Source organism: Chinchilla lanigera, unplaced genomic scaffold, assembly GCF_000276665.1.
Source record: "Chinchilla lanigera isolate Chin_1 unplaced genomic scaffold, ChiLan1.0 scaffold00020, whole genome shotgun sequence".
In the NCBI taxonomy this organism is placed as follows: Eukaryota; Metazoa; Chordata; class Mammalia; order Rodentia; family Chinchillidae; genus Chinchilla; species Chinchilla lanigera.
In genome coordinates, this window is record NW_004955421.1 from 612,478 (window position 1) to 631,147 (window position 18,670).

The 18,670-nt window shown below is 41.5% G+C and overlaps 2 protein-coding genes across 3 annotated transcripts in view; one reads left to right on the forward strand and one right to left on the reverse strand.

Annotated features, from left to right (window-relative positions):
* Fbxl2 (F-box and leucine-rich repeat protein 2) overlaps window positions 1-5,047 on the forward strand; it is a 105,328-nt gene extending 100,281 nt beyond the window's left edge. For both annotated transcript variants that reach the window (XM_005383637.1, XM_013513726.1), the window contains 2 exons: window positions 3,177-3,386; window positions 4,121-5,047. In XM_005383637.1, coding sequence (XP_005383694.1) covers window positions 3,177-3,386; window positions 4,121-4,228 — 318 coding nt within the window. In that variant the 3' untranslated portion in view covers window positions 4,229-5,047. The remainder of the gene's footprint in view (window positions 1-3,176; window positions 3,387-4,120) is intronic.
* Window positions 5,048-6,218: 1,171 nt separating this feature from the next.
* The window catches only part of Ubp1 (upstream binding protein 1 (LBP-1a)), a gene marked incomplete at its 5' end in the record, with an annotated part of 63,299 nt that continues 50,847 nt past the window's right edge, over window positions 6,219-18,670 (reverse strand). Inside the window, 6 exon segments of the mRNA XM_005383640.2 lie at window positions 6,219-8,165; window positions 11,236-11,287; window positions 12,162-12,304; window positions 14,180-14,298; window positions 15,048-15,138; window positions 18,255-18,348. Of these exon segments, the coding sequence (XP_005383697.2) occupies window positions 8,128-8,165; window positions 11,236-11,287; window positions 12,162-12,304; window positions 14,180-14,298; window positions 15,048-15,138; window positions 18,255-18,348 (537 nt within the window).

An 18,670-nucleotide genomic window follows, 5' to 3' on the forward strand; every position in this document is an offset into this window, starting at 1 on the left:
AGAAAAATCTGACCTTGTATGAGAAAAGACAGTAATACCAAGATGATACAAATCTCAGAATCAGGCCGGGTGTGGTGGCGCATACCTGTAATCCCAGCACTTAGGAGGCTGAGGCAGGAGGATCACTGCAAGTCAAGGGCAGCCTGGGCTGCAAAGTGAGCTCAAGGCCAGCCTAAACTGCACAGCAAAACCCTGTCTCAAACAGACAGAAAAAGTTAAAACAAACAACAAATCTCAGAATCATATGACAAGAATTTTAAAGCAACCATGATAAAAATGCTTCATCTAAGCAAATATGAGCACACTTGAAACAAAAAATATGTCAGCAAAGAAATGGAACATATAAAAGTAGTATATGGAAATTTATAAAACATATCAAAATAAAACTCAATGGATGACCTTAAAGCAAAATGGAAAGAATGCATACACTTGAAGGTACAGTAATAGAAATTACCCAACCTAGGCAACAGAAAATAGACTGAAGAAAAGAAGAAAGGGCAGTGCCTCAGGGCCTGCTGGAACTAGATCAAAATGTCACTTTCATATCATCACAATTCCAGAAGAAGAGAAAGTGGGGCTGAAGTCATGGCAGAAGAGTCCCCAAATTTGGCAGAAGAAAGTACATCTGCAGATTCAGGAAAAACTCAAACTCACACCAGTGCACATCATAATCAAACTTGTGAAAAGTAAAGATAATGACCTCTCCGCCCCGGATTGAACCCAGGCCTTGCACTTGCTGGGTGTGCTCTCTACCACTGAACTACGCCCCAGAGCCCAGGAAGAACTTGAAAAAATGAGATGCGATGCATAGACAGGAAAAGGAATTGAAAGAACAGCAAATTTCTCATGAGGAACAATAGAGGCAGAAGGAAGCACAACGCTGGTCCCAGACGTCCTGGTCGGTTTTGTGTAGTGTGACTAAGTTCATGAGAAAGGAAACACCCCATTTTGTTAAAATGGAGCCTTTCCAGGCTCAGGGCCTGATTCTCCCCCAGCTTCACCTCTAGATGGTGCTCAGCTGCCTATTTTTCATGTTTTGTATCAATCTCTTGGGTTCTTTTTTCACTTAGCAGGAACTTCCCACCCATCCAATAATTTGCTATTTGTCAGCAGAACTCACCGGTGGTCCAAATTACTAGGCATTTCTTTACCCCAGTGAATATAGTAGCCTCTTGTTTGCTTTCCAGTCTGTCCACTTGTGCACGATTTGGCAGTCGGGGTGGTTTATTTTTTTGATTTTCATTTTTTACTTAAGTATACAGAAAAGTACCTTTATCACTGTTGTGTAGAGCAATGCATTTCCATAAATGGAATATTCCCAGAGTAAGTATCAACATTACCATGATCCCAAAGCTCCCTCCTGTCCTTTATCACTTACTCCTCAAGGGTAGTTCCCAGTAGAATTTATTAGTTTTACCTGGGGTTTTTTCATTTATTGTTGAAATTGTATTAGTGATTGTGCATGTGTGTGAGAGAGAGACAGGATTTCACTATGTAGTTCAGGCTAGCCTTGGACTTGAAGTGATCCTCCTGCCTCAGCCTTCTGAGTGCTGGGATTACAGGCATGCACCACCATGCCCAGCGTCTATTAGTGGTTAATCTGTACTCGTCTGTTTTTAGTGCTTGTTACATGTATAAATGCACTCATACTACTATATGTAGTTGTACATGATTCATCCTCACCGCTTTACAACATGGGCACACCCTGATTTTCCTTTTCTGTGCTCAGTGTTTTAGGGTTTTCTGGTTTGGGGCTATTAGAGCCAGCACAGCTGTTTTCAGTTCACACATACATGCACTGTAGTCAGATACCCAAACTGCCCTTACAGCATGGCATTTCAGCTGTTCCACATCCTTACCAACACTTACTTTCCATCTTTTTCATTTTAGCGATTCTCACTGGTGTGCAGTGATGCTGATTTAAAAAAATAACAAAACAAAAAAAACATGTAACACTGCATCTCCCAGTGACATTAAGTAAAAATAAAATTTGCTTTTATGGTCTGCACAGTTCTGCAGTCCGGCCTGGAACCTACCCATTTCCATCTGCATTCTCTTCCCACCTATGATGCTGACCTTCCTGAACTCTGCTCACCACTGTCCTCCTGCCTCCCTGGCCTCGCTCTGGATAAGGTCTTAGTCCTTCATCAGTTCTTCAGATACCAACACAGTGGCCTTGCCCTGAGGTCAAATCCCACTATCGCATGCTCTTGAGCCTCACTTCAGCTTCACTCTAATGGTTTCCTTAGTGTGACTTCATTTCTCAGCTCTATAATCTGGGCTCTACTGTGCAAAACAGTGGTTTCTTCATCACTGCCCACAACACAGCCTGGCACAGTTACAGCTCAGTATATCTGAAAGAAAAAAATGAATGACAGGAACTTAACGCAGTCTTTTGCCTATAAGAAATTTTATGTTAAACTGAATATTGTATTTGATATACACTGAGGAAAACTGTCACGTCTGAAACTATTTATTGATCAGGAGACCTTAAGAGGACAGAAATGTCGTTTGGCTGTGTAAGTAGAACTATCTTCTACATCCTTCAGAGATGCGCAGTACACATCTGAGTCGTGGTGGTTTGTAGTTTTCTAAATGAAAGACATTAGAATCATTGATGTCACTAGCCTCCACGCAGTTGGAGAATGAGGTATTAAAACTGCTCTCAAGGATATAAACTGAAAATTTTCGTCTTTTTAGTCAAAAGGTAAATAAACCCTATTGCCTTGTGGCAGCTTTGGGGCCCATGACTAAAGGGGCCCGAAGTCTGTCTGGCCCTCCCTGCCTGATTCAGCAGAGCAGACTGTACACAATGAACTGGAATGTCTCAGTCTGGAAGGCCCAAGCCTGACAGGCTGGCGATCTGGGGAGGGTGTTTTCACTGTGTCATCTCACGGGAGAAGGTAGAAGGGCAAAGGGCAGGGGAGAAAGAATTTGCAGCTTGGTGCCCCTTTTATAATTGGAATTAATATATTCATGCAGGTGGCACTGTGACCTAAACCACTGCTACAACCCACTTCCCAGCACCATCACACGGGATGGGTATCCTGCACCTGTTTTTTAAGGGACATTTTCAAACCATGACAGCAGTTACTCTGGGACACATGCGCTAAGATCCTTACTTCACTAGGCCTGGAGCCTTGCAGTGAGTATCCTGCAAACCTCTTCTGTTTCAGAGCCTGTCCCACTGTGAGCTCATCACAGATGATGGGATCCTGCATCTCAGCAACAGTACCTGTGGCCACAAGAGGCTGAGGGTACTGGAGTTGGATAACTGCCTCATCACTGACGTGGCCCTTGAGCACTTAGAGAACTGCCAGGGCCTAGAGCGCCTTGAGCTATACGACTGCCAGCAGGTCACTCGGGCAGGCATCAAGCGGATGCGGGTAGGTGTGGGCCAGGGGAGTGGGTCTCACCTGGCAGTGACTACTGAGCAACGAAGGACATATCAAGAATTGGTATCCATTGACTCTGTTCTGTCCAAAGCCAACAGCTGTGCAAACCAATCTGGCTTACACAGTTGTCATCTTTTAGATTCCACTGCTTAGACCCCAACCTGTAAGATTCAACTTAATGAGTCATTTAAGGTGGAGGTTCCATGTAGTCTGGCGATCAGCACCCACATAAGGACTTCAGATCATTGCAAGAGACACACAGTGACGGGACAGGGATATAGGTCAGCGGCACAAATGCCTGCCTGGCAAGTGGGTCTTGAGTTCGATTGCCACTACCCCCCCACACAAAAAAAACTACAGTGTTGGCCAGTTTCCAGGCAAAGCACGTAACAGAATGGCTTTGTTTCTGCATATAGTTTTCACCTACATCTGAAGTTCGGTGTGTTTGCATTTGCACCCCAAAGCAAAAAGGGCTAGTTACTACAACGGGGTGGAAATGGGTCATTTTGAGATTCCATTTGTCTTTAGAAGGTAATAAGGTTGGATGGGGGGCGGGTATGGGACAGTAACAGCAGCAGCTCTAGCCGATTCTGTTAGAACTGTCTCCCTAACACTAAGGTGAGGTAGATTCTAAGTGGGAACTACAGGCTTTTTATGTATTGTGAATATAATCCTTTAAAAAGCCAGGGTAAACACTACTCCATTTTTTTTCCTTCTACTTCCAGGCTCAGCTCCCCCATGTCAAAGTCCATGCCTACTTTGCTCCCGTCATTCCACCCACAGCAGTGGCAGGAGGTGGACAGCGACTGTGCAGGTGCTGTGTCATTCTCTGACAGTAACTGCTCAGGCCCAGGGATAATAAAATATCTCTCCCAGAGAAGACCAATCTTCCTGACTACCCCACTGTCACCCAGATCTGTCCCTTGGGAAAGGCATTTACAGGTAAAACACTTTGATGTGGACTGCAGTAACTGGTGATAGTTCTCACCTTTATTTTGCTGTGATGCAATCAGATCAAAGCCTTGTGTCAGTCAACATTTGGAAAGGATAATCTCAGTGCAGCCAAGAGCACACAAGAAACCCAGATCCCTTAAGAGGTGGGTCTCTATTCACAAGTCCTCCCCTAGGCTTTTATAAGCATCTTCAAATGGACCATCAGTGTTAGCACAAGCTGAGCAGAAAGAATAACCTGATTGTCTATCTAATCCTTAAAAGCCAGCGGGCTACTTTAGCCAATGGGCTACTTGATTCCATTTCGATTAGGACTTTTTCACTTTAAAGATTGAATAACAACTTTATCCAAATGACTATACAGCAAATTTGTAACACCCAATAGTTTTATATGTAGAAGCTAGTGTGGAAGGAACATTAATCAGTTTCTAGGAGACACCAAAGAGGACTGTAAGCTGGTGGAGCAGGGTCTTCACCTTTCTTTGTCAGTTTGTCATAACCACCTCTGAGGACCAAAAACTAAACAAAAGCAACTCAGTCTGTGTTTGCTGATGGGCAAGGATAAGCTCTGGCATATGCACAGCATACAATGCCTTTTTAAGGACAAAGCTAATTAGGTCTACACTTTTGGGGAGAACTTACAGAAACAGAATTAAGGCTTAAGTCATTTATAATATTATTAAAAATAATGGATGCATGCAGAATGGATGTGATTTTTTAAAGTTTATTTTAAAATTTTTGAAATCAGTTACATCAAAACTATTTAAAAGTTTTATACACTTAAAACTCAGATCAGTAAAGTGTTGGCACCTTTTAGACTCGTAAATTACTGCAGTGTTTAACAGAATTAATTCATAGGATTAATTAATCTGAGGGCAGACAATTCTGAGCAAAACCACTTTCCAAGTTCAAGCCTTCCCAATGCTATGAGATGATCTGTTACCTGCTGTGGCTGATTCCTGCTCTTCCTGTCCACATTTGTGATCTTTACTCAAGATTAGGAACCTATTACCATCCTCTTTGAACTTAGGTGTTAATAGTGGCTGACCGTGCTAGCAACCATGACCCAAACTGAGGGCCAAGAACTTGTGAGAAATAGAATAGCAAAAACAAGACAGGCAATGGTAGCTCATGCCTGTAATCCCAGCACTTGGGAGGCTGAGGCAGGAGGATCATTTGAGAGTTTGAGACCAGCCTAGGTTACAAAATGAGCTCAAGACCAGCCTGAACTGCACAGTGAGACCCTGTCTCACTATGACAAAGTGAAACAAAAAACAAACAGCAAAAACAAGATGTATTCTATGACTAGGAACAATTTTAGAAGCATTTTAAGGACACATTGTCTCAACTGCATTCTAGATAAGGCAAATACACATCTGCATATAATGACCTAGCAATGTTATCAGTAACCACTGAAGGACTGATTTTATTGCTTTCTGATATGCTCTAGTATTCTGATCTTAAACTTGTATGAATATCAACAGTTCTTTAAACAAATGTTTATACCACTGTTGGGGAGTAGAAAGTGACTTAAATGAGTAATGACTATGAATTAAGTTTCTATTAAAAAAAATTATTGACCAGAGTCATCCAATCTCTCTGAGCTAGGGAACAACCTATTATAGCTACTGGACTTGATGCCCGATGACCCATGACCTCATTTATAAAATAGGAGAATCTCATAAGAAACCTTCTTTAAGTATGAAATAGTTCCTAGAAAAACCTGTCCTTACTAGCTTTGAAAAAAGACAGGGAAAAACATAGGAGCCTAATTGCTTACAACATTTGGACTGGGGTAGGCATGGAGCACACACAGGAAATTCCTTGATTCTGTGACACACGAAGAGCTGAGATTTTAAATGAGAGACACAATTTGCAAAACAATCGGAAAACATTTATTATACTGAAATGTGTACATCCTACTATTAAAAAAACAAAGTAGCAAATTTGCTGGTGCCATAATTTATTTAACCTCTTTCTCTGACAGACTATAATGTCTTAATGCCACTGGGTGTAATTTCAAGTCTGATGAGCTTGTATTTTTACCCAACGTCTAAAACCTGATGAGGATTTCAAAATAGCACACAGCATTGAATGACATTTACTGTTCCATAAATCATGAGTCCCAAAAAGGAATGCTAAATAGACAAGCAAAACTTTCTAAAACAATTAAGAGAAGTTCACTTCTTTCCCAAGTGACTTACAGAAAACGTGGTCACACAAAAGCAAAGGGAGGACGTTTAGGCAAGCTCTTCTCCTACAGGTCCATAGGAGTCACAGGTATTTCCAAACCTGACGAAGACAGTGCTTCTTTGTAGAAGTAATTAGCCACCTTTATGAATAAACTAGCAAAGTGTTTACCCATCGAAGGAGCTTTGTCATCTGGGAGAGAATTCAAACTCAATCGTTTCTATTTCCATCTGAACAAGGATGAGGATCAAACAGTACATCCAAAGCTAAAACTGATGACTTTAAGTGGACAGAGATGCTACAATTAAAATGGAATAAAAGGGTTGTTTAAAAAAATTCAGCCTTGATATACCACTGACTTCAAAAATGCTTTCTGATGAATTTTGGGATGCTTTGGGTGAGGAGATAAAGGCAAGAGGAGAAAAAAGTGAAAATAGTAGATTCCCTTGGAAAGAAGTATGCTAGTAGACACATTTGATGTTATGAGACGCACTATTTTTAGAGAAAAAACATTATTTGGTGTATTATTAAAAGCTACTACATCACCGGAATATTTATCCATGATTGTACTGCAGCTCATTATATGAAGTGAGACAAAAGGAATTTTTACAGTACATTTTAGTGTTTATGATACTTAGTGTTTTCGTGGATAATTTCATCTTGTTCATAATACAGATCCCTTAACACCAAGTCAGAAGCTATCAACACTAACACTGTGTTCCTCCTTTTTATGTCACCAATTTCTAACACGTGGGGTAGGACTTTTAAAAATGCTTAAGAACAGGAGGGATTAGAGATGGAGAAGGGGAGGAAAACGAGAAAGAAAATCACAAGAGTGGCATGAATACCAGAAACTAAAATGCTTTTGGAAGCAGAAGCAAAAAAAGTGTTTCAATAAATCAGCAACAAAGCAAAAATACAAGTCTTTGTACCTATTAGGATTTACACTGATCCTCTTACCAAGGTACTCCTGATAATGCAGTTTGCTTCATTCAAGCCCATCTTCCCAGCTTGAGTCTTCGCCAGTCTGTCATGATCGCATCAGATGTACACCCTTAGACATGATTCCTTCCCAGAAGGTGCTGAGCCGCTTACCTGACCACCACCAGTGGCCGCATCAGCACAGCGTATCTCTCTGCAGTTTCCATTCTGGCTCCATCAACAGCACTGTCCCCATCTCCTCCCCAGGGTCTGTGTAAGGTTTAGGCAATATAAGCCAAACTGGCACAGAAAGTAAATGCCCACAGTAAGTGTTTACATTCATTTCCAAACCGCATACAGTGTAAAGAGCCAGCAAAGGCAGCTTCTGGGAACCACATGGACTGGCTTCTGCCAGAAGCACAAAGCTGTGCCTGCAGCGCGGCCTCCACAGCTGCCCGACACGCTCGCTCACATGAGGATGCTGGGCTTCGGCTGTGACGGGGAGGAGGTCTGCCTCGCATATCAGCTCATAAGAAAGGTCATCTTGTGTTTTCAATATGAAACATTTCATTCGGTAAAATCCAATCCCAAGACTCCTTGGATTCGGTCTTCACACACGTTTAAGCGTGACTTTATTTGGTACTGAATATAGTTCAGTCTGTGTAAGAGATCACTTTAAGATTATGTGGATACCATCATTATTTTCAGCTGCAAAAGAAGTTCAAAAATTTTTAAACAGTCTTAGGAAATCAACCAAATTAAAAACTCTGAAATCTACAACCCTCCACCCCAACTCAGTATTAGAGAAAGTATTAGAGGAAAAAACTGATTTACTCTAGCTCTTCCTCTCTGGGTGGGAGCAGGGGGGTTTGAGACAAGATCTCCCTACGTAGTTTGGACTGGCTCTCAACTCACTTCGCAGCCCCAGTGCTGGGGTTATAGGCGTGCACAACCACACCCAGCAATGCCAGCTCTTAAGTCTTTGCATACATATTCCCCTTTCAGACACTATGATGGTTATTCTTGAACATCAGCCTGATTGGCTTGAGAGATGCCTAAGAGATCAGGAACGCACACTTCTGGAGTCCCTGGCTGCTCCTTCCCTGGCTCTTTCCATGTCTCCTTCCTGGCTGCCAGGAGGGAAATAGCTACCCTCTGCCATGAACTTCTGTTACAAGGTTTGTTCCTTGGAGCCAGTCAACCACAGACTAAAACATCTGGAACCATGAACAACAACAAACCTCGCCCCTTTACATGTGGATGTCAGGTATTTTGACCGGGCAGCAGAAAAGCTGGCCTGGAGTCATTCTGCTTTTTGAAGCCTTGCTGTTGTCCTATCGATGCCCTCCTCCCACGCTGCTTGCCAGTTCTGTGGGGCAAGGGTCCAACAAAACAAGGAGGAGCAAGAGATGGCAACAGAACATGTGGAAACACTGAAGACAGAGGGCAATGCCAACCTTATAATCGATACACAAATAACCCAGGGGTGCAAGTGTCAATGTATGCATCTGTTCTGGAAAATTTTCTCAGCTCCTCAGAAATAGATTTCAAATATTTAGAGTATCAACATGTATACACAGATCCACCTCTCTCAATCACAAGGCTGGACGTGTGACTCAGTGATACAGCACTTGTTTAGCAGGTATAAGGCCCTGAATTCAATCCCCAGCACCAGAAAACAAAAACAAAAACCACCTTTGCATGAGAGCCTTGGTAAACAATGAGAACCACTAAACGTATTCACAGACAAATGAAACTGTACATGTCAACGAAGTCTGAAAAATAGCAAACTAATATTGGAGGCGAAATCCTATGCTTGACACCAGAAATGTTATAGAGAACACAACTATATAATTACAGTATGAATGTTCCTTTTTAGACAATGTAATTTTTACATAGTGAAGTTGTTCAGGAGAACGAAAGATTTTGCAGCAATGTGCTGAGCTAAAAGATGTTTCTGAAAGTGGAAGGTAAGGTAAGCCAGTTAAATCAAAATCCAGCCTTGCAGATAATCTGATGGCACATGTAACATCAGACCCAAAGGGAAACTATAACTTCAACACTGTTCGGGGCCACTCCTTTCAAGAGTGACTACTAGGAAAAAGTGACACACGACAGCTTCCTCATCTAGGGCCAATTTTTGTGCTCAGACTGGTTCTTAAACTGACTTTTTATTTTACGTTTTGTCTTTTTTGAGGTAGGGTCTCACTATGCAGTACAGGCTGGTCTTGAACTCACTTTGTAGCCCAGGCTGGCCTTGAATTTGCAACGATCCTCCTGCCTCAGCCTCCCGAGTACTGGGATTACAGGTGTGAGCGACCACACTTGGCCTATCTGGCTTTTTAAACCATCTATGAATGTATAATCTCTTTTCAAATACTGCCTCTAAAAACACCTCCTTCTTGGGGATATAGCTCACCGGGCATGGTGCCTGCCTGGCAAATGCAAGGGCCTGAGTTAGATCCCTGATACCAAAAAACAAAAAAAAAAAAACCCAAAACAGAAAAACCACAACGAAAATACCTCCTTTCTCTAACCCTTTAACAGCATTCATCCATCCCAGTTTGGGCCCTCTTTCCAGACTGTCTCCCCAAGTGACCTTAATCACTTCAACAGCTTTTAGTCACTGTTGATAATCTAAAGGCTTTCAGTTATCTCTCAAGCCCAGGCTTCTTTAACTGGGTCCCAGAATGGTACAATTTACTGTTTGCTTGACATTTCTGCATACTAAAATGAAACTCTCTATTGTTCTGTCCCAATCTTTCTTTCTTTAGAGTCTACTACACGCCAGTCACTAAACAAAAAACCAACAATCCCAACCCCTCCTCTGTCAAATGTGAGTCCAATAAGGGCCTTAACCTGTAGGATCCCATCACCTTTCACCTGGATGGTATCTTCTGCCTCCACTTTTAGTAACTTCCTGTTTCCAGAGTTATAAGGAAAAAAAAAATCTGATTACATTAGTCCTTTGTGTAAACAGATTTACTAACTTTCCAAAGATATTTCAAGTAAAATCTAGACTACTATCCTCGCTAGTCCTGCATATCATGCCTGCCTCCAGCCTCATCCCTACCTTGCACCCCACACATAGCTGCACAGCAGCTGCATGACCCTCTCGTAGGCCTTCACAGAAGCCAAGTGCTTTCCTCTCTGCTGTGGGACACCAGTCCTCATTCCTCACGTTATCTCCTCAGAGAAGCCTTCAAGGATATCCTGGCTGGAGTGGAACAGGTAGTTACAACCTCTAGACCAGGTGCCCCTTCTCCATAAACATCCTACACTTTGCTATTCACTTAAAATATTGGTAATTTTGTCTTTGTGTGGCCAATTTTGGTTTCCCTAGTAGAGTGAAAATTCCAAGGACTATTTTGTTCATGACCCATTGAGCTGGGCATGGTGACACACGCCTATAATCCTAGCACTCCAGGCTGAGGCAGGAGAATCACCTCGTTCAAGGCCAGCCTGAACTACATAGCAAGACCCCCATCTCAAAAGAAAAAGAAAAAGACCCACTGAGCAACCAGAACCACAACCTGACACACGCTGCTTAATAAAACGTCAGCTGAATGAATTGAGTGTTTTCTACTCATCAAAAAGACTGATTTAGTGCTAGTTAGTGTTATTACTAGACATACCCTCCTAATTTATTTTTCAAACACTCTTCTTAGTAAAGCCAGCCTTTTCCAGAGTAAGCACACAAAACAGCTAACTACAGGGACAGACTTCCCGAGCCCAGCACTTGAAGACACACAGACACATACGCACACTTGCAGAGTACCTTTTACTGTGGAGAATAAAAAACAGCTCTCATCTTGAAAGTTCTGAACCATCTAGAAGAATAAAGCGGATGTGTAAGTATAATTAATATACAACTTTTCTTTTTTGTCTTTTTGAGACCGGGTCTCACTATGCAGTTCAGGCTGGCCTTGAGCTCACTTTGTGGCCCAGGCTGGCCTCGAACTCACAATGATCCTCCTGCCTCAGCCTCCCAAATGCTGGCATTACAGGTGTGCGCCACCACACTCGGATTCAACTGTTCTTTCTTAAATGACTAGAAATTATGTAAAACAGTGACGGAAGATACCATAATATATACACCGTTACTGCACAAGTACAGGATTTAGCAGCCAAAATGGTAATTCAGCAAAGCAGCAAGAGACTGAACATTCACACTTGCTGCAATGGCAAGGCCCAGGGCTCATCCATGTCTGCCAAGATGGTCAGTTACTGATGTGACCCCCGGGGAGCATGTGCTGCCAGGCTTTGAATAACTGCTCTTGCAAAAATTGACCGAAGTGCTCTTCTATTATTACCTGCTTATCACTGACACTGAGGCAGGCAGAGTTTTACTTCTGACCTTACCTGTTTTGTAAGGCTAGTTGTCAAATAATGGACAAAAGAACATACCCAATACCTTACCTCATAAAAAGAGCCAGAATCTGCCACTAACCTTTGAGTCCCCTGGTAAGTGTCTAAATTCAAAACTGGCAGGAGGCCAAGTCAGTTTTCCCTGGCTTTGTACACATTATCATTAGGATGCCTGAAACTTCTGGTTATAAATTCTTAACAAATTTTGATCCTCCAACTCTTTGAAAACAATTCTCACCATTATTTACAAAAGAGGTTACAGAATTTTTCTACAGTTCTGCCATCATCTGTATAGAAGTAAATACCAGTGCAAAAGGACATGCCTGCTTGATTTACCTGATCACTAACAAGAATGTGAATACCAGTGGGACCCTGTCTGTAAACCTGGTTAATTTGATGGAAAGGAATATTAAACACCAACGCAAGTTTTCGAGCAACTTCTGAGGCAACCATTTCTTCCAGGTAGATTGCATGATAAACTGAAAGAAAAAAGAACAGTGTTTTACCAATAACCTTTTATCTGTGTTCTACTTGATCTCTGGGCACAGTACACACCTTTCAAAGTATCAAAGAAATAAATTCAAAAGTTACAAAACAGAACAAATTAACATTTCTTCCTTACTATCGTAAAAATCCCCAAATACCATCTGAATACATCATTTATCACTTACATGTAATGCACTAAATATTAATAATAATCACTGTACAAAAGGACTTGAGGTTTAATTTTTTATTTTCTATTTTTCTGCAATGAATATGGAATTCATGTATTCAAAAATAAAAAGTGAGCAGTGTTTTAATCCTAGTACTCAAAACAAAACCCCACAATAATAAAGACTGACTGCAAACACGGGGGATCTTCTGGAGTACTGGGACTCCAACTAGATTGTGGAGTGGCTGCAAAACTATCAATTCACCAAAAGTACCATGGAGATGTACACATCCAATGGATGGATTTTATGGTACCTATCTGAGAAAACCATTTTTTAAAAACATGTACTTCTAGAAATTTAGACAAAGAACCCTAAAAGGGTTATAATTTTTGACCAGTAATCCTACTATTTGGAATTTATCCTAAGGAATAAAAGCTCTCTATATCCCCAATTAAAAATAATGTAGAAGACACCAAATGAAAACTAGGATGGAAACAATGAAGCCTGATTCTTCCTGACAGAAGTCCCAGCTTTAGTCCAGTCAGTGTGTTTCTTGTAGGTGTAACTTATCAGCTGACATCATCTACCTTGTGCACACCTATAGTGAGTCACATTTGTGTAGGTCCGTCAATCACTGGTTCAAGCCAAATGTGGATGAGAAATATAGATGGTGAGGACATTTTCCTTGTTGTGTGTAGAAACCTTTGCTAATTATACGTTATGTGGCTTGCCTCTGGCAGCAGTAATAGTTCCTGCCTTTCAAAATACTATACATTCTTGACTTGCTTTTTAGAAAAAAAAAAAAAAAAAAAAAGAAGGAAGGAAGGAGAAAGAAAGAAAGCAGAAAGGGAAGGAGAGAATAAGAATCTATTTTATGCCACGTGTTTGTGTGTGTGTGTGTGTATGTGTATGTATGTGCATGCGTATGTATGTTTGGGACCAAACCCAGAGTTCACCAATAAACCATACCCCAAGCCTGAAAGATTTGTTTTTACAACTCAGGGCCTCACACTTGCTAGACAAGTGCTCTAATACTGAGCTAAGCTCTCTGTAGTATTTTGAGACAGTGTTCCACAAAGCTGTCCAGATTGGCCTCAAACTTGCAATCTTCCTTGCTTCAGCCTCTTGAGTAGCACAGTTACAGACATATGCCCCGTAGTGTATTTTTATTCTAAATGCCATACTCAGATGAGGGAGGGGTCAGACTTTTAAGAGTCTCCTCTGGACAGGAGCTGCACTCAGTGGTAGAACACTTGCCTAGCAGGTGTGAGACCTTGGGTTCCATCCCCAGCACTGCAAAGGAGAGGGTGGCACAGCTGGGTAGTCAGTAAAATGGAGGGAAAAGAAAAACACTCCTGTTTCCTTGTCAAGTCACAAATGTTACATTCATCATTTCAGTAAATCTAAGATTTAAGGGGGAAAAGCCACCAAAACTCTCAAAGCATTTAAGATGGCCTTTGATTTGTTCGGCATTTCTGGAATGAAGGGCCATATAAAAAACGAGCACCACACAGTGGCTCTGAAAAAGCCTGCTAGCTTCCTCTTTTTCCAAGGACCTGGCCTGAGAGCTGCTGCCCCTTCCTGTTGTGTCCTAACACAGCCCTCACAGGGCAGGAGCTCTCCTAAGCCCTGCTCCAGTCCTTCCTGTCTGACAATCTCAGAAAAGAAGGGACAGAGAAGTGAGATGTTGTGAGTACCTACCGTAAGGTGTCCCACTGCCGCTCTCGCCTCCACTGCCCGCAGCCTGCTGCTGCCCTTGCAGCGGTGTGCTGCTCAGCTGCTCTTGGCAGACATAGATGGTTAAGCGCGGCCTAACTGACCTGCAATCAGAAGAGCCACTAATGAGCCTAGGAGTGAGAACAGCCTTGACACTTATACAAGTGACAACTACAGGAGTCTAAGTTCTAGTTCCTTACAGAACTTTACAAATGTTACTTCATTATGCAAATAATTTACTAATAAAAATATAAAAACCACACACCTCACACCAACTATCACAGGTGGTCTAACATGATGATCCAGACTTTAAACCATTGAGATGGTCTGTCAGATGCTGGTAAATTTAAGTTTCAAGATTAAGCAAGCAATTTAAAATCAGTAAAATTCGACTGTAATGGAATTCTCACGCGTCTAGAAATAGCAATGGATAGTAAGTGAATCTTAAAAGCCAGCAATTTACAATTCTTACTTTAAGTCACAATTAGAAGTTTACATTTTAAATCACTGTTTAAAAATAGTCATGACCTTGAAAACCATAGATTCTGTATAGCTCACCTAAATTAGAAGTTTTGTTTTCTTGGCAACAAACCCAGTCGTCTTCAAGAAATCAGTACTGCCCATGTGCTTTGCTACCAGTCTTACAGTCTACCTCTGCCCTCATCAGTGCCTGCATCATATGTGGGCCTGCCCTGAAGGTGTACACAAAACAGTCTTCTTGTGAGCACGACGCTGCCAATGCTCGATGGCGCACACAGGCACATGCCAACCTAGCGTGGAAACACATTCTGCCCAAATCCCCCCACGCGAGCAAAGGTGCGTTCTTCACGCCAAACAGTCCAAAATATTTTACCTTGACTTCAGTGAATTATAGAGCCGAATTCCATCGGCTGCACCACAAATTTGAACTAAATCCTCCTTTGTCAGTTTTAGTAAGTCGGCACCTGCAGAAGAGCACAGAGTCCTCCCAAGTAAATGGAACAAGAACAGATATAACTGACTGGTTTATAGGCATCTCTCTTTACATGGTCAAATGTACTTCAAAAGGGCAACAGACATACTGAATATACATATATATATGAACTCACAAGAAAATACACATACACATCTGTCCCTCAGAGCCAACAAAAATGCTGGCTTTTCAGTGTCCTGTATCAAGAAGGAACTTAGACAACCAGAAGCTGGTAAATCAAATCCATGAGCAGGGCCTATTACAGGAACTTATTGCTAACCTTACCTAGCGGCTGTGCCTAAATGTGATTCTGACCCCAGATAAAACTTGAGATTACGCTGAGTACAGTGGCATATGCCTGTAATCCTAGCACTCAGAAGCCTGAGGCAGGAGGATCACTGTGAGCTCCATGGAGGCCAACCTGTATTACACACTGAGACCTTGTCCCAAAACAACAACAAAAAAACTCCTTGAGATTTTCTTTTCTTTTCCAAAAGAGGAAATGGAACTTTATAGTTTGGGTAACTTGTCCAAAGTCACACAATGAGGTGATGTAGAGGGTTTGGCTCTCTATACTGCAATATGCAATGTCAAATCAAGTCATACCTTCTGTAACATAACAACTGTTGTCACAGCAGCCAAACTCAATAGGAAAGCACAGCAGAGAATCACATATTCCTTCTGACTGCCCCCGTAAATATTTGGTAACTGCAAACATCACCTTAAAACACAATAGAAGGGCAGGAGAGGAAGTAGTAGACAGCAAGTCTGATCATAGGTTGGTCAGTTTTAAAGTTGAGGGGGGCTACATGGGAATTCATCGTATTCTGCTTCTTTAAAGATGTCCATAATCTTGTTTTTACTTTCTCTGAAAGTCAAGATGCAGTCTGATAGTTTGATTCTCTTTCTCTCCCTCCCTCCTTCCTTTCCCCTTCTCTTTAGTACTGGGGATTGAACCCAGGGCCTTGCCCATGCCAGTCAAGTGGTCTACCACAGAGTTACATTCTCTGGCCCCAAGACACAGTTGTAGAGGGAACTAAGATTGTTTTTGAGATGACGGCATGACTTCCATATGATATGTCTACTTCTGAATTTAAGAAGATCAGGACTTGAACATGAGAGCCTAATAAATTTCTAGCTTGTGAAAGGGACCAGAACTCCCATGAGACATAAGCACTGATGGAGTCATTTTATGGACTCAGATAAGCAGAGAAACAGGCTCTTATCTTTCTTCTAGGGCCTACTATACATGTCTCTGAAGCAGTGCTTACAGATGTAACCAGAGACTGTGTGCATGCGTGTGCAGCCGTAACACTTACAAGCACAAACGTTCCTGATACTTGAGTGCTCAGCAGGCTTGGTCAGGGGGCCTCATCACTCTTTTCCAACTGTCAGTGTGGTGACTCAGGTGATACCAACAGGACACCATAATTAGCTCCCTGAGCTCCCTCCAGAGGAAGCACACAGGTGAAGGAAAAGGCAGGAGAGCAAACCATGTGATCACTGTTCATAGGAAAAAGAGCTTACAATCCCCAAGGCAGAACCATGTATCTAATACACAAGGAGTGACCAGGGGCTGTCCTCAGTCAACTGCCAGAGCGTTATGTGCCATGCTTTGCATGTGCCTACTCTACGAAGGTTCTAGATGGTGCCCTCCCTAGCCCTGAATTGTCCAGCTTCCAGGTTTTCACACATAAAAGGCTTTACTTAATCATATAAAAATGAGGATTCTAGCTAGCAAATGACTTCCACTTGATATCTTAAAGAGACAAAGAGCTACAAAGAGCTACAGGGGAATGACTGCTCGCTGCAAAAACAATAAAATAAATTATATAATAGAAAACTATATTCTCTGTGAAATCACACCTTCCTTCCAGGTGGGTATGTGCACATATATGTTGTGTCCTCTTATAGGGACCAAGTTATGTTTCAGTGGCCCCACAGCACCACAAACCAAGAAAAGCTCGCTGCCACTTTACTATGACCTAGCATTTCTCAGTACATGTTTAAGTAGGACATGTGTTTTGTGGGGAAAAGGGTCCTAGGGCCAAATATATTTGGAAAATGCTGCCCCTGCCCCACCTGGCGTATCTACAACTGTCCTCTAAACAAGTCTCCTAGCAGGGCACAGTGGCGCATGCCTGGGCAAAGGCAGGAGAATTGAAAGCTTGAGCCCCATCTGGGCACTTAGCAAGACTATGCCTCCAAATAAAAAATTTAAAAGGGGCTTTGGATATAGCTCAATGTATAGTACCACAAAAACAAGCAAAAGAAAAATCAGTTCTTCCATACCACCGGGGACAGCACTGTTTAATACCTTCTAAAATTCCATCCAAGCACTCCCTCAGCTTACTATGCAAGAACAAAACTGGCACTGCTATATCTAAAACTCACACCTGATTGTACTCACGCTATGAAAGAACTACTTCAAAGTAAAAAGGATCAATACATATGACAGATATTTAACAAGCTGGTGGATCCTGAGTAAGAAAAAAGCCATTCTCAAAAGTTTATATACTGTATGGTTCCATTTATGTAACACTCTTAAAATGATAAAATCACAGGTGGAAAAGAGTTTACTGGTGGGGAGAAGGTTGTGCATATGATACAAAGAGGCTGCAGAGAAAGAATTTTTCGATGCTGGCTTAATTTTGCATCTTAACTGTGGTGGTGGATACATAAATTTGTACATGTGGTGAAGTGACAGATTTTATTTATATATATATATATATATATGGAAAGAGAGAAAAATGTCAATTTCCTGGTTTTGATATTCTAATACAATTCTAAAAGAAACAGTGAAGGTACACTGGACCGCCTCTGTACCGTCTTTACAACTTACTATAAAAAGCAATAATTATTTCAAAATAAAGTTAAAGTGAAAAATATTGCTAGAACTAAACACATACATACAACAAAGTCTGGTAAACCTATCAATTGTCTACTGCTGGGGGAAACTAGGTTATAGATAATGTAAGACTCTCCTATGCGTTTTGTTTTACAATTTCATACATAATAATTTCAAAACAATTTTAAGTCTTAAGATTAGTAAAACCACAGAAACCAAAATAAAATACTTTGTGTACATACCAAGACACACAGACATACCTGAAAAATTAGAAAACAGTCTTGTGTAGGAAGAGAATCTGTTTTTCAGAAGCCACTGCTGTGTTTCCTGGGTTGTAGCTGAAGGCTGAATTTGCTATTAACAAAGAAAATGAACATGAATCAATAAAAGCACTCAAATGTAACAAAAAATAGCAAGTCTCTGGCACTTTAAAAGGAGCAATTTAAATAAGGGCTGGGAATGTAGCTCAGTGCTAAAGCACTTCCTTAGCATGGGGGTTCTACCCTCAGTATTCAAAAGAAGTATTCACAAAAAACCTTAAAGTGAAGTAAAAATTACCCAAGAACATGATTCATACAAAATCAACACTCAAAAATCAATACATCCCTGTACACAAGCAACAAACTCACACAGAGAGAAATTAGGGATTTACAATAGCATCCAAAAAATGAAATAC